An 18,157-nucleotide genomic window follows, 5' to 3' on the forward strand; every position below is an offset into this window, starting at 1 on the left:
AATTAGCAATGCAAACTCAGCCATCAGACTTCAATTAATGGTCTGTTTTTCTACTGTTGCTCTACTTTGTTTAAATTATCCGTACCTTCTTGCGCAATACTAATCTAGTGTTACTTCTTTTTGTTATACGTGAAGCTTAAATCTTCATTTCTTTTTGTTTTTTTTTTTGCTTTCGTTGGCACATATTTTAATATTTCCATCATGCAACGTTCGTTACATATATCAGTTGGTTGTCAATTGCTGTGATGAAATATCTCCGGTCCATGATAAGCGGGAGTGGAATTGTATTTGGAATTGAAAATGAACAGTCAGTGTATTGTGTGCAGAGTATAGGAAACGCACGGGGGCACGTATTGCCATCAGCCACACTATCATCAACGATCATCATTGACACGCCAAGAGTCTATCAACACCTTGCACACGTGCGCACGTACGAAACCGAGTTTCGGTTTTGCATTTAATAAAACGTTCATTTTCACGCATTTACACCTTCGGAACGGTTTTTTACTCCTTCCGATGGCAGCAGGGCCTGCGGCTTTTTAGAAAATCGAACGCTTTCGAGATTCAACACACGTGTGTGTGTGTATAATCGGAACGCGCGAATGGGAATTTAATTCTAAAAATGCGGAAAGTGAGAGTGTACAGATATTCCTGTCTGAACCTTGTGCCTTCAGATCACGGTGTGAGGCACGTATTCAGGTCCAGGATTTGTGTGTTACGTTTCTGATTGATTTTGATTCTCAATCAAATCGATTTTCACTAATATGTTGTAGTGGGTATTATGGGACGCGACTGTGATTGAAAAATGACGGTAAATTTGTGTAGCAAATATATATTTTAGTGCTCAGGACAGGGTTGTCGTCTCCACAGTTTCTACATCCGTCCATGGTAGCGTGAGGAAATTACTACAAAGTGTGTCATACAGTCAATCTTACTTCAAATTACATACGACACAAAGATGATGACAGCGAAGCACGAGAAACGACCAGGAAAAGTGTGTGTATCGTAGACATTATCGTAAGTGCTTCGATGAAATCGTTTTATGTCCCAGAGACGGTCGTGTTAATGAATTTAATGAAATATGGGACAGGACAATACACTGAGACGAAGTGTTTGAATGGTGGCACTCCGCGTATGTCTTCCAGACGTGCTTCGCACAAATAGACTATTTGGCCCAGTATCATTACCATTGGCAGAAGATTGTGATTAATGGAATAATAAAATCTATCTTCCCCAATGAAAAATGGAGAGTTAAATGATTTTTAATAAGATTTACATCGCTTTTTATGGGTGTTCACTAACAGTGGAAGCTTTCATTCATTCATCACAATTTGTTTTTGCAGGAACTTGCTTTGCCGCTTCTAGGCAATGTCTTACAAATAGTATTTGAATAGTATTTTATTTATTTCACTTCACAATTTGTCTGCCTAAGGCTACAAAAATTTTCTTAATCAACTAACTTAATCGCTAAACGTTAAGGCAAAAGAGGTCAAGGGTAAAAGTACAAGTCAAGGGGATGAGGAATGAAGACGAGCACGGAAAGTGGCTGGAGAGAGGGAAAAGCCAAATAGGTCTGAAGAATTAAAGGCGCACAAGGATCATTCGACACGCGCGCAGCAAAGGATCATTCGCACCTGCCGCTGGGCGCCATTTTGCAACGGCCAGGAGAGGACGAGGGCGCTCACGATAAATAGGAACATAAAAATTGATTACGGATTACTGGAAAGGATCGTCGACGGAATGGAGGAGAAGTGAGGTGATGAGGCTGGTCTGGGCAGGAATGCGGCGGGTTTCTAAAGGACCCAGCAGCCGACAACGTGACGGATTCGAAGGCAGAGCTGGGTCAGTACCTGCAAACACTTTGCGCATAGCGAACCGCGTGAAGTTCCTCTGGACCCGCTCAACTAAGCTATAAAAACTATTCTATCCCCTCGTTGTCATCCTCGTCAACTTATACTTTAGAGCTATAGCTCCCAGTAGGGCTATTTTTCAGTCAGAGCCTCCAACAAGTAGTTAATTTGTACTTGTCGCAATGACTCTCTATCTAATCCTAAGAATCTCTCGCATTTTAGTCGGATGTACGTCCAATAATGTCGATATCACTTGTGACTTCAAGGTTTTAGAGGGATCTTGTACTGAACGATGTTGCTCAAGTCTTCACACGGCAGGATGTAGGTTAAAATCCCATCCAGACCGTTCCTCTGTAGTGAGGGCTGACTATCCAACTACGTGTTATAGGTACCAGTAGATAGGTACAGGTAGTCTCGTGAGTTATCAGATGGCAGGTCCATCAGGTCGTTAAACAAAAGAAGAATTCTAGTCATCTATTCCTTCTAACATTTGTAATATAAATCAAACAGCAAGCGAAGGATAAAAGACTCAAAGGTTGGACGAACAAGCGTCCAAGCTTTAAGGCTTTTATTGTAGATATTAACAGACGGAAAATTAAACTACGGATAAATGCAAATCATCAAACTCACTCACTCACTCATGTAGGTCTGCTCTTTTAAAGAGCACGTCGGCGTCGTGGCCCGGCCCGGCCCGGTCAACAATAGATCTCCAAGAAACTCGATCCCTGGCTGCAGCTTCTCATCTCCGATAGGCCTTTCTTTGCCTGATCCAGCCAACGAACTCGCTGTGCTCCCCGACGCCTCGGGCCGAACTGGGGGTCGCTGACGAATACCTTCTTGGCGGGGCATGAGTCCGGCATCCTCATAACATGCCCCAGCCATCGTATCCTGCCGGTCTTTGCTACCGTCAGGATGTTCCGGCTCTCCGTATAGCTCACACTCTATTCACACTCCATGCTCGAACACACCGCCAAAGATGGTCCGGAGGATGCGACGCTCAAACACGCCAAAAGCGTTTGCATCCTCCGCTCGGACCGTCCAAGACTCGTAGCCATATAGGACCACCGGGCGAGTCAGTGTGCGATATATCTCACATTTTGTGCGGTCTCGAAGTCTTCTGGATCTCAGCAGACGGTGAAGGCCGTAGTAGGCACGATTCCTCTGAACAATGCGTCTCCTGACTTAGTTGCTGACATCGTTATCCGAAGTTACGACAGTCCCAAGATAGCAGAACTCCTCTACCACCTCGAGGTTGTCACCGTCGACTAACAAGCTGCTTCCCACTCGGGCTCTATCACGATCAGAGCCTCCGGCAAACAGGTATTTCGTCTTCGTCGCATTGATCAACAATCCAATTCTTGCTGCTTCACGTTTCAGTCGGGTGTACGCCTCATACACCTTCGCTGTCGTCTTGCCAACGATGTCAAAGTCATCCGCGAAGCTAAGAAATTCCCCTTGCAGAGTATTTCCCTTAGCCTCTGATGAGAATGGTTCCGAAATTGATGATTAGGTGGCATATAGGAGGTCTGGTCATCTCTGGATGCTACAAAAAAATACGTAATGCTGTCAAGGGTATATTTTCACCCAACAAAATTGGCTTGTTACTTCTTCTGAAGAAATCTGTATCGTTAATTTTCAAAAGTTATTCGATGGCAGGATTTTGAGGACAAATGACAGGACAATTGTGGACTGTGATGGTCTGGTAGCATAATGCCCTTTTAAATCAATGAGTGCAGTAGCACATTTAATGTACTAATTTGACCGATTTTAGAACAAATCGTGAGCTAAAATTTAAAATACCTATCTAAATTGCTTAAAATTCGTACCAAGATGATGTAAACTTGATACAATAGTCATAATTACAGAAAAATATCTTTTGTTTACATTTCAAGAGCATCGTCCCTCATCAGCTGATTTTGTTTAGTTTAGGTAGAGAAGTTTTAAAATAATTTAAACTATTATTCATCCCATCATAGGCCATCATATCTCTCATTTTTAGTCCCAATTGTGATTGAGCTTATATAAAAGCTGTCATTATCAACAAGGATTGGTTCGGTGGTTTAGGCGACATCGGCACCGGTTTTCAAACGACAGGACCCGGGGTTCAAATCCCATTCGGGGACCATCCATTCGATATCCGACGTATACTAAGTCGTTAAGCCAAGAAGAGCGAGAATTACCGCTAGATTCATCGGTTGTCCCATTAGTCATGTAATGCACCGCAAGGATGGCAAACATATGTGTACATTATGAATGCTTGCGATACATATTTTCCAGCGGAATGTGATATGGCACACACGGCAAACGTAGTTTCGGCATGGTATCTATTTAACCAGGTGCATGCGCGTGCTTGTACGTAAATGCTTAGTGTGAGTTGGAAAAAATTCTTAGAAAATACAAAAAATCGATGTGGTTACGTTTAAATTCAAGTGAACTGAGCTAGATTCACCTCGGTTCTGTTGACACTGAAGCGTTGAATTAAGTTTAAGTTTAACCAATAAAATCGCTTCTTTTTCCCTGTGGTTCTTTTATGGTTCCAGAATTTTAATAAACTCTTTATCAAGGTTCACTTTATTACAAATTAAATAATATCACAAATAAATATTTCGGTAATTTTGGTACCATTTGCTGCCATTTTATCGACAGACTGTCAGCCTAAATGTGCAATGCGATATCAATTGAAAATGCCTTACTTTTTGCGGCCTTTTGCCCAACGTCATCGAGGCTATTTATTTTGGAAACTACAATCCATTAAGCCAACGTTACATTTTACCATATCAGATCCAACGTGTAAACAAATTAATTTTCATGCATTGAAATGTATGAAGCGTAAAAAAACACCCATTGGAATCTCGTTATTTGAATAAAACATACAAAAATGATGAATAATTCTTCCGCGACTTTCATCGCACATTCATTGTCGATGATTTTTGTTTTATTCGCAAACGGCTTACAGCATGACATTTGGTGTTTTTCCTTTCTTTTTTTTTGGCATTTTCCACTGGGACACGTTCCTTCGCTTTGGGGTGCTGGTGATGGAAAATGTTTGCTCCCGGTACTCACAATTCATAGGACACATGCACCACTGTTAGGCGACATTATTTTCTACGATGATTTATTCAGTCAGCGCTTTTGCAAAGAAATCCGATCGAATGTGTGCCAATCGTGGGATTGCCGAGAGGAGTCGGTGTGCGAAAGGGGAAGCGTCAGAAAGTAAATAATGCTTGTAGAAGCACCTTTTTTTTTGCCCACTCTCTTCTATCGGGGTTTTAGCTGGGTGTTGAACCGCCCGGGGAACGAGAATAGCATCAAATTCCGACCACCATTCAATCGTTTCTGTGCTTCGTTGTCTTGTTGGGAATACGGAATCGAGTGAATCAACCGGCGCGTGGTGGGTGCAACATAAAATTGCATTCTGATCGCGGGACGATGGGAAGAGGGTAGGCGACTCCCCTTTTTGGTGGGAAATTGCAATTCATCAATCAACCGTGCATCGGAACGCAAAATGTAAAAAAAAAAATCAAACCATTCACTCGGGTGGAGTATTCGGATAGTTTTGAGGGATGAAGGTGGTTATGGTGGTTGCGAGTGGCAACACAATGTGTGACCGTGTGTGTGTGTTGCTAGTGCTAAGTAACGTAAGAGAATAAATCGATGTCACACTAGCCAGTTCAACTACTTCCGGCGATCGGAAGGAAGGAGTGGAGATCGATTGGGAGAGCATATGGGCGAGTGAATGCATCGACTATTTGTGGGTCTTTTTTTTATTTTGTATGGGTATTTGAGGAAGAAAAAACATGATGCTCAATAGTGTTGTACTATAGCGCCAACAAGGACACACAAGAGAGCTGATTGAAAGGCTCCCTTGTTGGATGAATGTGGCTGGCTTAAGCCGGAGGACAGCTAAATGTTATGCACATAGAACATATGAGTAGTGTTGTGTACTGTCCGGGATGATTTACTGTACGACCACATATTGTGGTTGGACTTTTTCGTTTCAGTGCTTTGCTTGTATGCTTAGTTAGGCGAGAGAGAATCGTTGAAGGAACTTTGTCTATGAAAGTATTGTTGCCTTGTAAAAAGGTTTGTTTGGAAAGAGTTATTTTATACAACATGTGTTTGTTAAAGGAATAATTTAAAGAAGTTTTAATGTATAAAAAAAGCGTGAACCTTCCCGAACTGAGACAGATTCAATAATTGTCCTTTTGTGGATTTCCTTCGATCAAATATTTGATCGAATAAAAGAATCATTCAATCACCCGAGTCTGATGAATTAGTCCAGATTGGTCTCTTTTTAGACAAAAGAATAAGCCCCCAAAATGCCCTGAATCGTTGATTCTTCAATCTGAGATCTTTTTATTAAAAAGCATCCATCCAATTCAATAGATTTATCAAATAAATAGATTTCATATCCGATAATTTTTTATAATAAAATAAAATATGTTTGAACGTATCCAATCCACATCCAAATTGCATCCAATTATTTTATTTCGTTTTAGGTTTTGTTTAGTCTCTTTATGTTAAAATGTTTTTCTTAAAATAGTCAACAATGCCGAAAAATTGTCCGTGTAGTGAGTAGCTTTTCAATTGTTTGGTAAATAATTATTTGATAGTTGGGTTACGTCAAATGTGTGACACGTCAAAAGTGGCACTGCTCGCCAAGCTTCAGGTTCTTGGCCTTCCGGGACAAATGCTGAACTGGATGCGGTCCTACCTCACCAACCGTTCGTATCGTGTGAAGATAGGGGACCAAACCTCTCGAAGCATCAACGGATCTTCAGGAGTAACACAAGGGAAGCAACCTTGGTCCGCTTCTCTTCGTAATATTCCTGAACGACGTCACACGTGTGCTTCCTCCTGCCAGCTACCTGCTTTACGCGCATGACGCTAAATCGTACCTACCGATGCGCAACCAGGAAGATCAGCTGCATCTCCAGAATGCTCTCCGCGCGTTCCAGTCCTGGTGCTGTACGAGTGGTTTGGAGATGTGCGTCGACAAGTGCGTTGTGGTTGCGTTTGCCAGAAAGCGTAATCCCTTAATCTGCACGTATACCATTAACGACACAGCCCTTGTCCTTAAAAGCTGCGTCAGAGATCTAGGAGTACTCCTTGACGATAAGTTGAGCTTCCATGACCAGCTAGAGCACATCGTCGCTAAGGGTAAACATCGATCATCGATCTTATCGACTCGATTACCGTTAAGATACTGTACTGCTCCTTAGTTCAGTCTGTGGTGGAATACTCATCCGTGATGTGATGTCCCATATCGGCACGCTCGTTGACTCGCCTGGAATCTATCCAGCGTTAATTTACACGCTACACGGTTTGCACTGCGTGGTTGGAGTGTCCAGGTGGACTACAATGAACGATGCTCATTAATTCCAGAAAATAAATTCCCTGGAGACCACTCCAGGAAGAGGCCGCACGTCGATGCTCACCGAACGTTACGAACGCATTATCCTATGGAAAAATAAACAAAATCCTAAGGTTGGGGCCCCCAAACTTGCAGACAGCCTGACGCGGTACGAAAATATCCAAGTCCGCAAACAGTACGGAATGTTATCCATGCAGAAGGATATCGGGTCGACTGTCAAGCATGCTGGTGATCACGTAATGTTTTGGGGTACCTTCAGTGTAAATGGCACCGCGGAAACTTGATGTTCATTGAGTCTACAATGGATCGATTCAAGTATTTAGACATTCTGAAAAATAACTTGAAAGCAAGTGCTGTGAAGTTGGACCATGGATCCAATTTTCAGCTTGTCCAAGATAATGATCCGAAGCATACTTCTAAGATGGTCAAAGGAAATGGTTGCTGCACAACGTCAAAACTGCGCTTCCCCATCCTCCCGAGTCTCCAGACCTCAATCCTATTCAGAACTTGTGGGATCATCTTAAGCGCAAAATTCGGAGAACACTCGATCAAGAATAAAAACCAGCTGAAAAGGGTTCTCCAGCAAGAATGGGAGAAATTTTCATCTGAAACGACTAAAAAACTGGCCTCCTCGATTAAAAGGCGTTTGCAGAGCCTAATGGGATTTGGTTGGGATTTGAACCCCGGTCCTGCTGTTTGAAGACCGGCACCGCAGTCGTCTACACCGTCGGGCCGCCAAAAGGTTGACATACTGAGTATTAACTTGCCTTATCGTGCTCGATAAACTGTGCTTTTGTTCGTTGTGCGGACAATTTTTGGCGGCAAAATTGAAAAATTAAGTTTTTTTTTCAATTTTTACTAACAGATTGAATTGTTTTTTGTTAAAATCAGTGCTGATTGATAAAAAAGAGTACATGGCACTGCTTCATGGGATAAATATGAAATTTCTTTAGAATGATTAAATATGTTTTTTCCGTTATTTTGTATCCATGTCTTTACTGTAAGGACAATTCTTTTGGCACAGTGTAACTTCGAATATTGGTAACAGATAAGTAGACGTTTCACAAGATGAATGCCTACATATCTTATTCAAACACATACATAATATTATAAAATAAGTACAATTTCGCTCCAATATTTCCCCTTCAGCAATAATAGTGGATCGGCTAGTAAATTCATGCTCTCACACACATACAAAATTCAATCCCGAATGTTTCGGCTGAATCCATTACTTCGCAATGCTGTCACATTACACTAACAAAAGCTCCATTTTCCGTGGCTCGAGCTCCTGCCTTTTCCAGGAGCATCATCCGTTTGCTGCGTTCCGTATCTTGCCTCTGATCAAACGCAAAGCATGGCAGGCATGAAAAGGCTCTCCTTTCGCCTTCGCCGTGGGTGTTGCCAGTTGGAACCAATTTAAATTCTGGATCCAAGCTTTCCTGCATATGCATGCACACGTGCGTGTGGAAGAACGTTTTTCGGAAGCAATATTGCTGTAACCTTTTCTTCCGACGCTTTTATCGTGCTGCAATGGGGACTGTGGGATGGAACGAGGGCGAATAAAGTTTGCCTGCTTGTTTAATAGCATAGAGCTTTGTTTCATGAAAGTGTGCTTGTGATATGTGTGTGTGTGTAAGCTCAATTCTACTTTTCAATGTGATTTTCCAGTTCCTGTTACACATTATTAGCAACCATTAGAATTAATTATGATGTTTTTTGGTATCGAATTTGAGTAGAAAATTAATTTTGATGTTTACTTTAGCAACCATGCTCTTGTTTTCCAAATTTATATTTACAAATTTAGCTAATAATAAATATTTATGAGACGTTCCGAGACGAAAAAGGAATGGTGGAATTCCAGATTCCACCATTTCTGTGGAATTCCAGATTCCACAGTATTAGTGTTCAGACGAAAATCCATCACTCCGAACCTGAGAAACACTGTAATGCGGACGTGGAATCTTAGGACAAGACCCATTGGCTCTGGCGAATTGGTAGATGAGCCTCATGTACGTGAGGTCCCTTGTAGCCAACACCTCTCCTATTTCTGTACCCGATCGTCTGCCCATATGCTCGACTGCGCTCAACAAGGGTTTTGCAGTTTCAAATTCTAAGCAGGACCTCACAGAAGGTGATCCACATCGTGGAATCCATCACCGCAGCCACATAATTCTGTCTGAGCCAGAGTTTTACGTTGTTTTTAGCGATTCCTAGTCATGGTTATATCTGATTTATAGTACTATTTGCAGTCGCTGTAAATATCTATTTCTGAACACAAATTTGCTGTAATTTATTACCTTCTGCTCCGCTGCAAGTCATTCGATATAGTTTATTCCAATTTGTATAAAATCTCTCATTTACATAATACCTACAATCCCCTTTTTGTGACCATCTTCCTTTGGGCTAAAATACTCCTCCAACAAGAAACTTATCAATCAGTGTTTCACCGATGAAAGTGCGGGTGGTGGTTTGGCTTACAAAAGGTGTCGATACCATCTTTCTCGCAAGAACAAAACTGTGAAATTTGAGTCACCACCATCTCGCCTTCCGTCACTTTGACTTCTCTTCGACTACTGTTACCACCCGAGTTGAAAACATAATGTGGTGGTGCTTATGTTTTATGTAAAATCATCGCCTTCATTCACCGCCACTGTTGTCGGTTTTGGTTCTCCTCCTTTCGGTTTCTATTCGCTCGCTTTTCACAATGTGCCGCCACTCCACTATCGCGGGTTGTACGTACGTAAACGTGCAGCTTCTTCTGGTTGAATTTTCCGCACCGCAGTTCGTTCGGACAACCCAAACTATTATTAGACTTTTGCTAAAGAAGTGCTCAGACTGCTTTTCTGCCCCCGTTCCTCGATGCCGACCGGTTTTTGCCGTTTACCGAGCCTGTCTTTCCGAGATGCTGTTGGGTGTACTTATACTGTCGAAGTAGAAGCGTATTAGCATAAAACTTAGTGTGCCGTACTGGGTGGCCCGGTGGCGGAATGCGGAACTAGTGAAGCATGTGTGTAAGTGGAATGCTGCTTGGGCTGCTACAGGTAAAGAGAGAGCTAGCTACTCTTAAAAAGGGCATATTATTAATAGTACACTTTTTAATGTTTTCTTGTCCCCGTCTTGTCCGGTGTCCAGTAGTGTGCTTTTGTCTTTGGGAGATGATTACAATTTTTTCTATGCTAGTGGTTGATGGTCGTTTGCTATTTTGTCATGAATTTATAAATGGATACTTAGGGCTAGCGTTGCATGGTGCAGAAAATGAGGCAAAAGTTTAAAGAACTTAATGTTCTACATCCATTCTACAGCCTTTCAATAGTGTATTAGGCGACTTCTTTTTTTTAATGGGAACAAATTAATTGTGAATTTATTTTCCCTTCATCTACACTTATGAATTTTATTTTACATTTACAATCATAAAAAGCATCAACAAATTTCAATTTTTCGAAATCGAAAACGAGACACTTGATGCAGTTGACGGTTCAGGAGTCTAGATGTTTGCTGCATGTTTATTGCAGCTATCAGCTGTCAAATTGACAGATCACACTGAGTGTTTGGTGGAGAAGACCAGCGTCGATTAAGAACTTTGTTTTAAGTTGGAAAAAGATTCGTTTACTGAAAAAAGTGTTCTTTTTGCATTATTGTAATATTACAAGTTAAATACACATTGATAATTATTGAGGAAGATCACGCGAAGAAACCTCTGATTTCTCTTAGGAATCCGGAATAAAAGTCTTCTGTTTGCTCAATCTCATATTGACTGCGATGTGCAGAAATGGCAGAAGGTTCTGTTCAGTGATGAGTCGAAGTTCAACATCTTTGGAAGTGAAGGGATTTGCCGTGTACCGTCGATCCACTGAAAAACGCTTAGATTCACGATACTGTCAGAAGACGGTGAATCATGGCGGAGGCAATATAATGGTCTGAGGATGTTTTTCTGCGAACGTTCTTGGACCAATTCATCAAATCGATGGAATAATGAACCGTTTCATGTACAATGACATCCTGAAAAATGTTATGTTGCCTTATGCTGAATGGAAAATGCCATTAAAATGGATATTCCAACAAGACAACGATCCCAAGCACTGGCGCCAAAGTGGTCAAACAGTGGTTTAAGGATAATTAAATCATGGTGATGAACTGGCCGCCTCAATCTCCGGATCTGGGACCCTACAGAGAACCTCTGGGAGATCGTAAATCAGCGAATTGATCGTGAAGTTGTTCGTCGCAAGGATCAGTTGTTCGCTCAAATCAAAAAAGGTATGGGCAGCAATTCCACAAAACTTCATTGACAATCTGATCAAATTTTTGCCTCGCAGATGCAAGGCTTCCTCTTCTTCTTCTTGGCTTAACGACCTCTAAGGTCGCTTACACCCCCGGGCCATCCCAAATGCAAAGGATTTGCAACGAAAAGTTGAAAGCCAATTTAAATTTGGCAAACAACACGCAAAGTTGCCAGGAGGAAAACGATGACTACTTTTTATATTTTTTTCATGGATTTTTATGTATATTAAATGACGTTTTTATTGGTTGCACATGTTTTGTCCAATACTGTATGTATGTCTTACTTTATAAATTGTAATAAATGTACTACATTGCTTAGGATTTTTGTAACAAATCGATAATCCTGCTGTTCTGTAGCATATTAAACCATAGAATAAACATGTTTGTGTGTGTTATCCCACCGGGTGTGTTTCAATAAAACGCAAAACTGCTGTTATCCTTCAGAATTTGACCTTCAAGAATTGCTTGAACCAGCCGTTTCCCTTCGTGATAGAGAGACAAATTGGGAAAAAGAAAAACTCGAAAAAAGGAAAAAATACAAAGTATCAATAGAACACATGGATGGATGCTCTATCTTCATAGTGGAGATTAAAGAAAGTCAGGGAAAACCCAGCAACAACCGAAGAAAAAGCCATCAAACCGGGCAGAAAACCACCAACCCTCCGCCGGGAACTGTTAGCGGGAGGCAACGAGTGTCAAACATTCATTTCCTGCGCTGGTGCCTGGCACCACGTGGACCAAACCGGAAAAAGTGGAAACGAAAACACAAAGCTTCTTCCGAACACACGGTTCGCGGTGTTTCGGTAAAGAGATTTTTCTTTTCATCATTATTGCACCATGGTGCGTGATAGAACCTTCGCCGAGAAAAATCGCAACGCGGGACCGATTTCGTTGTACACACCTTCCTTCTGAGAATGTGTCGCTTTCATCTTATTTATGTGCTGTGCATAGGTAGCAACAAAAAAAGTGGGCAAAATAAATGCACAGCAAAGATTTTCACAGGAAGGAAGAGAGAACACTGTAGAAAGAGGTTTGGAACGAACTTACAATTTCAATACTGGTTTATAATATGCAAGAGGAGGATTTCTATAGCTGGTACAAATCAATTTTTGGTGAAATATTTTATTCAATTTATACAGAGTGATGGTTATAAATTTTTTTTTTTAATTTTTTAAAAACATTGTTAAAAAAACTAAGATGTAAAGGATTTTATGAATAAGTTTTTCAATTTTTAAACACTTTTACTCTTACATGCTTTTTGATAAATTCTTTGTATTTCCCCTATTCTTTTTTTTTTGGCCGCTGTCTTGTGTTAGATTTGCAACGAATTACTAATTATTTCATCGATATTTTCATGATGAATCACGTGCTTGTGATCTCTCTTAATATTAAAAATCAATATAGGATCTCTCATCTTTTTGGTTTAACGATCTCTAAGGCCATGCCGGCCATCGAAATGACTTACTAGACTCTTACCGATACCACGTAGTTGGTTAGTCAGGCCTCACTGCGGGGGGACGACCCGGATGGGATTTGAACTCCATCCTGCTATTTGAAGACCGGCGCCGCTGTCGTCTGCTCCATCGAGCCGCCCTGATTTTCTCTACTAAATATAGTTTTTATGTGGGACAGAGTAACGTCATGAAAATGACATACATTCAGGCGAAAATCGATCGACATCGCGAATGTGATCGTTAGAAGAATCATTTATTAGCAAAGTTTAAGCTTTTCCATCTCAGTTTTGAGAGTTTTATTGGGTCAAGTCAACCATCGGATTGCTGATACCATATAGTTGGGAAGTTAGTCCTCACTTCGAGGGAACGCTCCTCGGATTGGATTTGAAATTCAGTCCTTCCGTGCGAAGTTCGGCACCGCTGTCGTCTCGATCCCTGGAACTCCTAATGATGTACAAAACATTGTATCAACTACAGGATAATTACAACATTTTATACGTCTATCGTCTCACGTTGTCTACTCCATTCGTTCCAATGCTAACGATCTACGATCAATATTTCATTTAATTATGGAAAATTGTATCATTAGCATGATTGCGGGCACAGCCATATCATCCCCGCGGCATTACAATTGTGTTGATGAAATGTGAAAATTTATTTAAACTTTGGTCTCTTTTCATTTTTCCAATTATCAAAGTTTAACGATGTAGGTTGAAAGTTTATATTCTTTTTCATTTTTTATTGCCTCAATCTACACATACATCTGTAACCGCCCTAGAGCATGATCTGTGGGGCGCGAAGTCAGTGGAAACGTAGAAAAAGTTAGAAACTTTACAAGCTGTGCTTTGCTAGAGATCTTTGCCCTTTTTGGTTTTAGGGACAAAAATTGTCTTCGGTTGATTGAAGTTGTGGCAGGCATAAAGTTTGAACTGATTTGCTAGGTTCATCGCACATAAATAAGTGAATTTGGACGGGAAAAAGTTAGTAAAACCGTTTAGGATGTAAACTGTAGGACGGTTCAAAACAGAAAACAATCATTCAATCATTGCATTTGTGCGAAGCAAAAAGGGGAATACAAATTGAGTAAAAAAGTAAATATGGATCGTTTTAGAAGGTTGTTATTAATAACGTGGCAATTCATACATCACTACTGAATGCGCTTTTACCAGATGTCAAACAATCGTTAAAGTATCCTTCCTCATCATATTTTTAAGGCTAATATTTAGACCAGCACCTAGCACCACAGCGGCTGCTCACCTTATATTAATACCGTTAGGATACCCTTGATGAATGTTCTTCACACGGCAGGACCTGGCATTAAATTCCATCCGAGCCGTTGCCGCGTAGTGAGGACTTGTCAGTATCCAACAACCTGGTATCAGCAAGTCTAGTAAGCCATCAGATAGCCTGCGTGACCTTAGTAGGTCTTTGAGTCAAAAAGAAGGAAGAACTTTCAGAATAACAAATTTAAGAGTACTTACAACAATAATTTGATCTTCAGAAATCAGTTTAACGTATGTTAAATCACCAAGAAGATGCGTCCTACATTTTCTTCGTAGCTTGATGTATTCCTTGGTCATAATTGTCTCGGTAAAATTTCGCTCTAATCTGATTGTTATTCTTGAGTTTTTTCTAGTTGTTCCTGACGACTGAATATCGTTAAAGTATTCTCAAACTTTGAGTGTGTGTGTCCTCAAAAGCTTTGAAGATTTTTACTTCATCATCATGAGATAGATCCATTTAAACATCGCTAGAATCTTATATGTGTTTAAATAACTGAATTTTGAAGGAGACCTCCGTTTTTCCATAAACCGTTTTGCAAAATAATATTTCCTCCTTAACCCAAAACCCACGTTCCGCACTATGTACCGATCTAATGCCCCTTCTCTATAAAATGTTTATCTCAACAACATTGTTTCTCCCTCGGCTATCAATGTTTTGCGTCGGTCGAGCGTCAAAGGCACGCTCCATTTCGCTTCGTACATCGCATCGTTGTTGTTCATCCGCTCGATCGATCATGAGTTTTCTTTCGCCCGCAACATCGAAAGGGGGTTGCAAAAATGTGGGGAAAAGTTGTTGTTTTTTCTTCTTCTATCAAAGCAGTGAGATGGTTCGGGAAACTGGGGTCGTTCGATTGAAGACACAAATCGGTATATTTTTTTTTAAATTTATTTTGTTACTGCCGTGACTGCTTTTACACCGGATGATCCGCAGAGCTAGACTGCTAGGGAGAAAGTGGATATGCTGCGCGATAGGAAGCTCCCGCCTCGAGTTTTACTATCGTTTTGGTGGAAAAATATCAAACGAACTGAAAATCAATTCTGGTCTTTGTAGTTTTAAACATATTTTGTATCCTTAACCAACCAAAGTCTTTGATTTAAGTCATGTCATTCTTTGATGTGTTTAATAAGTTATATTTTAAAGCTTGACGTATTTTCTGGTCGTCTAGGTGCTCAATTGGGTTTAAAAATATTTTATTTTTTCCCCAGTAAATACTACATGACGATATGCACATATCCAGAGAGTGCAATTTGCATAAACCTAACCTCGACAAGGGATCGCTGTTTGGCGCAATTTTCGATGGCACAATTCCGCCCAGTGAAAGTGTTAACAGCCAAATAATGAATAGCGTCGTTAAATTAGCACTTTTTGTCGTATTGGGAATGGTTTTTATTTCCTGTTTTGTATTATAAATGCGCGGAACATTCATCATTCAATGCAGAGTCGTCGTTAGTGAGATTTACGATTCCATGTACCACCGGCCTTCACAAATTATTGGGTTTTTGTGTTTATCGAATTTAAAATCGATAGTTTGGATCGGTGAAAAACAATCCAGAAAGCGTATTTATGATCATGCTGTCGTATGCATGGCGATTTAATTAACTCCCTCCTTTTTCGCAACCCCTCTAGGCAACATGTGCTACGGATGGCATTTGTATGCCGCCTCTGTGTCCATATTGACTAAGTAATTTTAAATCCAATCGTAAATGGTTTATTTTTTTCGGTTTTGCTAGAAAAATGCTATCGAATTCTCATCAATGCAGATTTTCTAGTCTGCACGAATCAAATTTAGGTGTCGATTTGATTCCACTTACAGTAATTATCATCACCAAATCAATTGAAAACGATGTGAATAAAATTGATTTGGTACACATTATTTTGCTTCATTTGTTATTCAATTTTTGTTGCGTATGTTTGTGTAGATAATAATTTTATTATTTTTATCATGAAATCCAGTTGCATTTTTGCAGAGAAACCGAAGTTTTTTTTTCTCAATAATTCGTAGTAATTACTCCTGAGCAGTCCCGAATAATCTCCTACATTAAATCCGGATTCAATTGTATCTGCAGTACATTCCGGCGTTGAATCCGGAGTTAATATTGGAGATTGCTCCGGATTATTCCGGATTAATCCGATTTTAACTCCGGAATTATACCGGAGTAAACTCAAAATAAACTGAGGCGTCAGCCTTCACACGCAAGGACCGTGGATCGAATCCCATTCGATCCCGTCTCCTCGTGCAAAAGGCTGACTATGAAATTATGGCTAATTTTATTAAAGAAATGCTAGATATGACAGGCTGAGACCTCTTGAGGTTGTTAGCGCCAAATCAGAAGAAGTAATTCATCGCCAATCTTCTCTCCCATAACATCAACGTTCCTTCCATATTATCATCATCTTCTTCTTCTTCTTGGCCTGCTCAGGGTTGAGCACGTTGAGTAGACATGCAGCCTGCCTCCGGTCTCCGACAGGTTGGAATCTACTTGATCCAGCCAACGAGTTCGCTGTGCTCCTCTACGCCTCGTGCCGAACGGTTCGCTGACGAGCACCTTCTCGGTGGGGCATGAGTCCGACAATCTCTTCACGTGTCCCAATCCTTCTAGCTTTTCTATGAGTTCCGCATTTCCTATCATATATTCCCACATATGCTCCTTCTCGCTATTTACGCGACAGATCTCCATTTTACTTATCTATTAGTCCTACACGTTATGGCCAAAATGATCCTTTTCTCAAAGATCTCTCAGCTTTTAACGAAGCCTACCTGTTTCACTACAGTATTACGGTATTAAGCTTTCGTAATACCAGCACGACTTTCTCTTCTACATCCTCGGCTTAACGCAATTTAGTTGTAAGAATTTGTAGCCTTAGGCCCAAGAGGCAGGCATTATTTAATTAACAAAATAAAATAAGAACTACAAAATAAGAAAATTCATTTTCACACAGCACACGAAACCTAGTTTGTGGCTTAAATATTAAAAGTCAACGCAATGAAAATAGTTTATCCATTTTAAGAACGACATGTAGTTATTAAATAATTACTCGAACTTTTTTTCCATTTTACTGGTTTGCTCTCACATAGAAAGAGAAATTACCACGATGTTTTACTAATGTTTTTAAATGTTTTCTATCTCTTTCTATTCTCGATTCTGATCAACATCATCCGACGCTGCCGAACATGACGCTGCTTCCCACCCGATGGTGTTAATGATGGTGCTGCACATTTGCATGGCTGCTACCTAATGTCGCTACCTTCTGTCGCTGCACAGATTTTAAATATGGAAGATGACATGAACTGGTACCGGGCAGAGCTAGATGGCAAGGAAGGGCTGATACCTAGCAATTACATAGAAATGAAAAATCACGAGTAAGTTTTTCGGGGTGTTCCCTGCTTGTTGGTGTGTTTCTGATGGCTGGCTTTATCTCATCTTTTTTCCACTCGTTTTTTGCAGTTGGTACTACGGGCGCATCACACGGGCGGACGCGGAAAAGCTGCTATCGAACAAACACGAGGGAGCATTTCTGATACGGATCAGTGAATCGAGCCCCGGTGACTTTAGCCTGTCGGTCAAGTGCTCCGACGGTGTGCAACACTTCAAGGTGCTGCGCGATGCACAGGGCAAGTTCTTCCTCTGGGTGGTGAAGTTCAACTCACTGAACGAGCTGGTCGACTACCACCGCACCGCTAGTGTGTCTCGATCGCAAGACGTTAAATTGCGCGATATGGTGCCAGAAGAGGTAACGTTTCAAGTAAGCGGGGCGCAAAGGATGTACTTTTTTTCTCTTAGTATTAAGGCGGGGCAAGGCCATCGATCGACAGATTTCTCTTATCGGCAACGATGTAGGTATTTGATTGGAAAATAGCTTTGAAAGTAGTGCAGCAAGTGAATCTTACGCGTCGTGATCGGCCATAAAGAATTACT

At 40.8% G+C, this 18,157-nt stretch overlaps 4 protein-coding genes across 5 annotated transcripts in view; all 4 read left to right on the forward strand.

The window, feature by feature from the left end:
• Nucleotides 1-18,157, forward strand: part of LOC126567447 (RNA cytidine acetyltransferase) — a 617,063-nt gene that overhangs the window by 485,356 nt on the left and 113,550 nt on the right. The gene's annotated exons all lie outside the window — the stretch shown is intronic.
• Nucleotides 1-18,157, forward strand: part of LOC126568770 (copper-transporting ATPase 1) — a 342,507-nt gene that overhangs the window by 234,993 nt on the left and 89,357 nt on the right. The window lies entirely within an intron of this gene.
• Nucleotides 1-18,157, forward strand: part of LOC126556104 (cholinephosphotransferase 1) — a 257,829-nt gene that overhangs the window by 218,034 nt on the left and 21,638 nt on the right. The gene's annotated exons all lie outside the window — the stretch shown is intronic.
• The window catches only part of LOC126556319 (growth factor receptor-bound protein 2), a 34,677-nt gene that overhangs the window by 15,384 nt on the left and 1,136 nt on the right, over nt 1-18,157 (forward strand). Inside the window, exons 2-3 of the mRNA XM_050211564.1 lie at nt 17,504-17,601; nt 17,687-17,972. Coding sequence (XP_050067521.1) covers nt 17,504-17,601; nt 17,687-17,972 — 384 coding nt within the window. The remainder of the gene's footprint in view (nt 1-17,503; nt 17,602-17,686; nt 17,973-18,157) is intronic.

The sequence above is a fragment of the Anopheles maculipalpis genome, chromosome 2RL (genome assembly GCF_943734695.1).
Source record: "Anopheles maculipalpis chromosome 2RL, idAnoMacuDA_375_x, whole genome shotgun sequence".
Taxonomy (NCBI): Eukaryota; Metazoa; Arthropoda; class Insecta; order Diptera; family Culicidae; genus Anopheles; species Anopheles maculipalpis.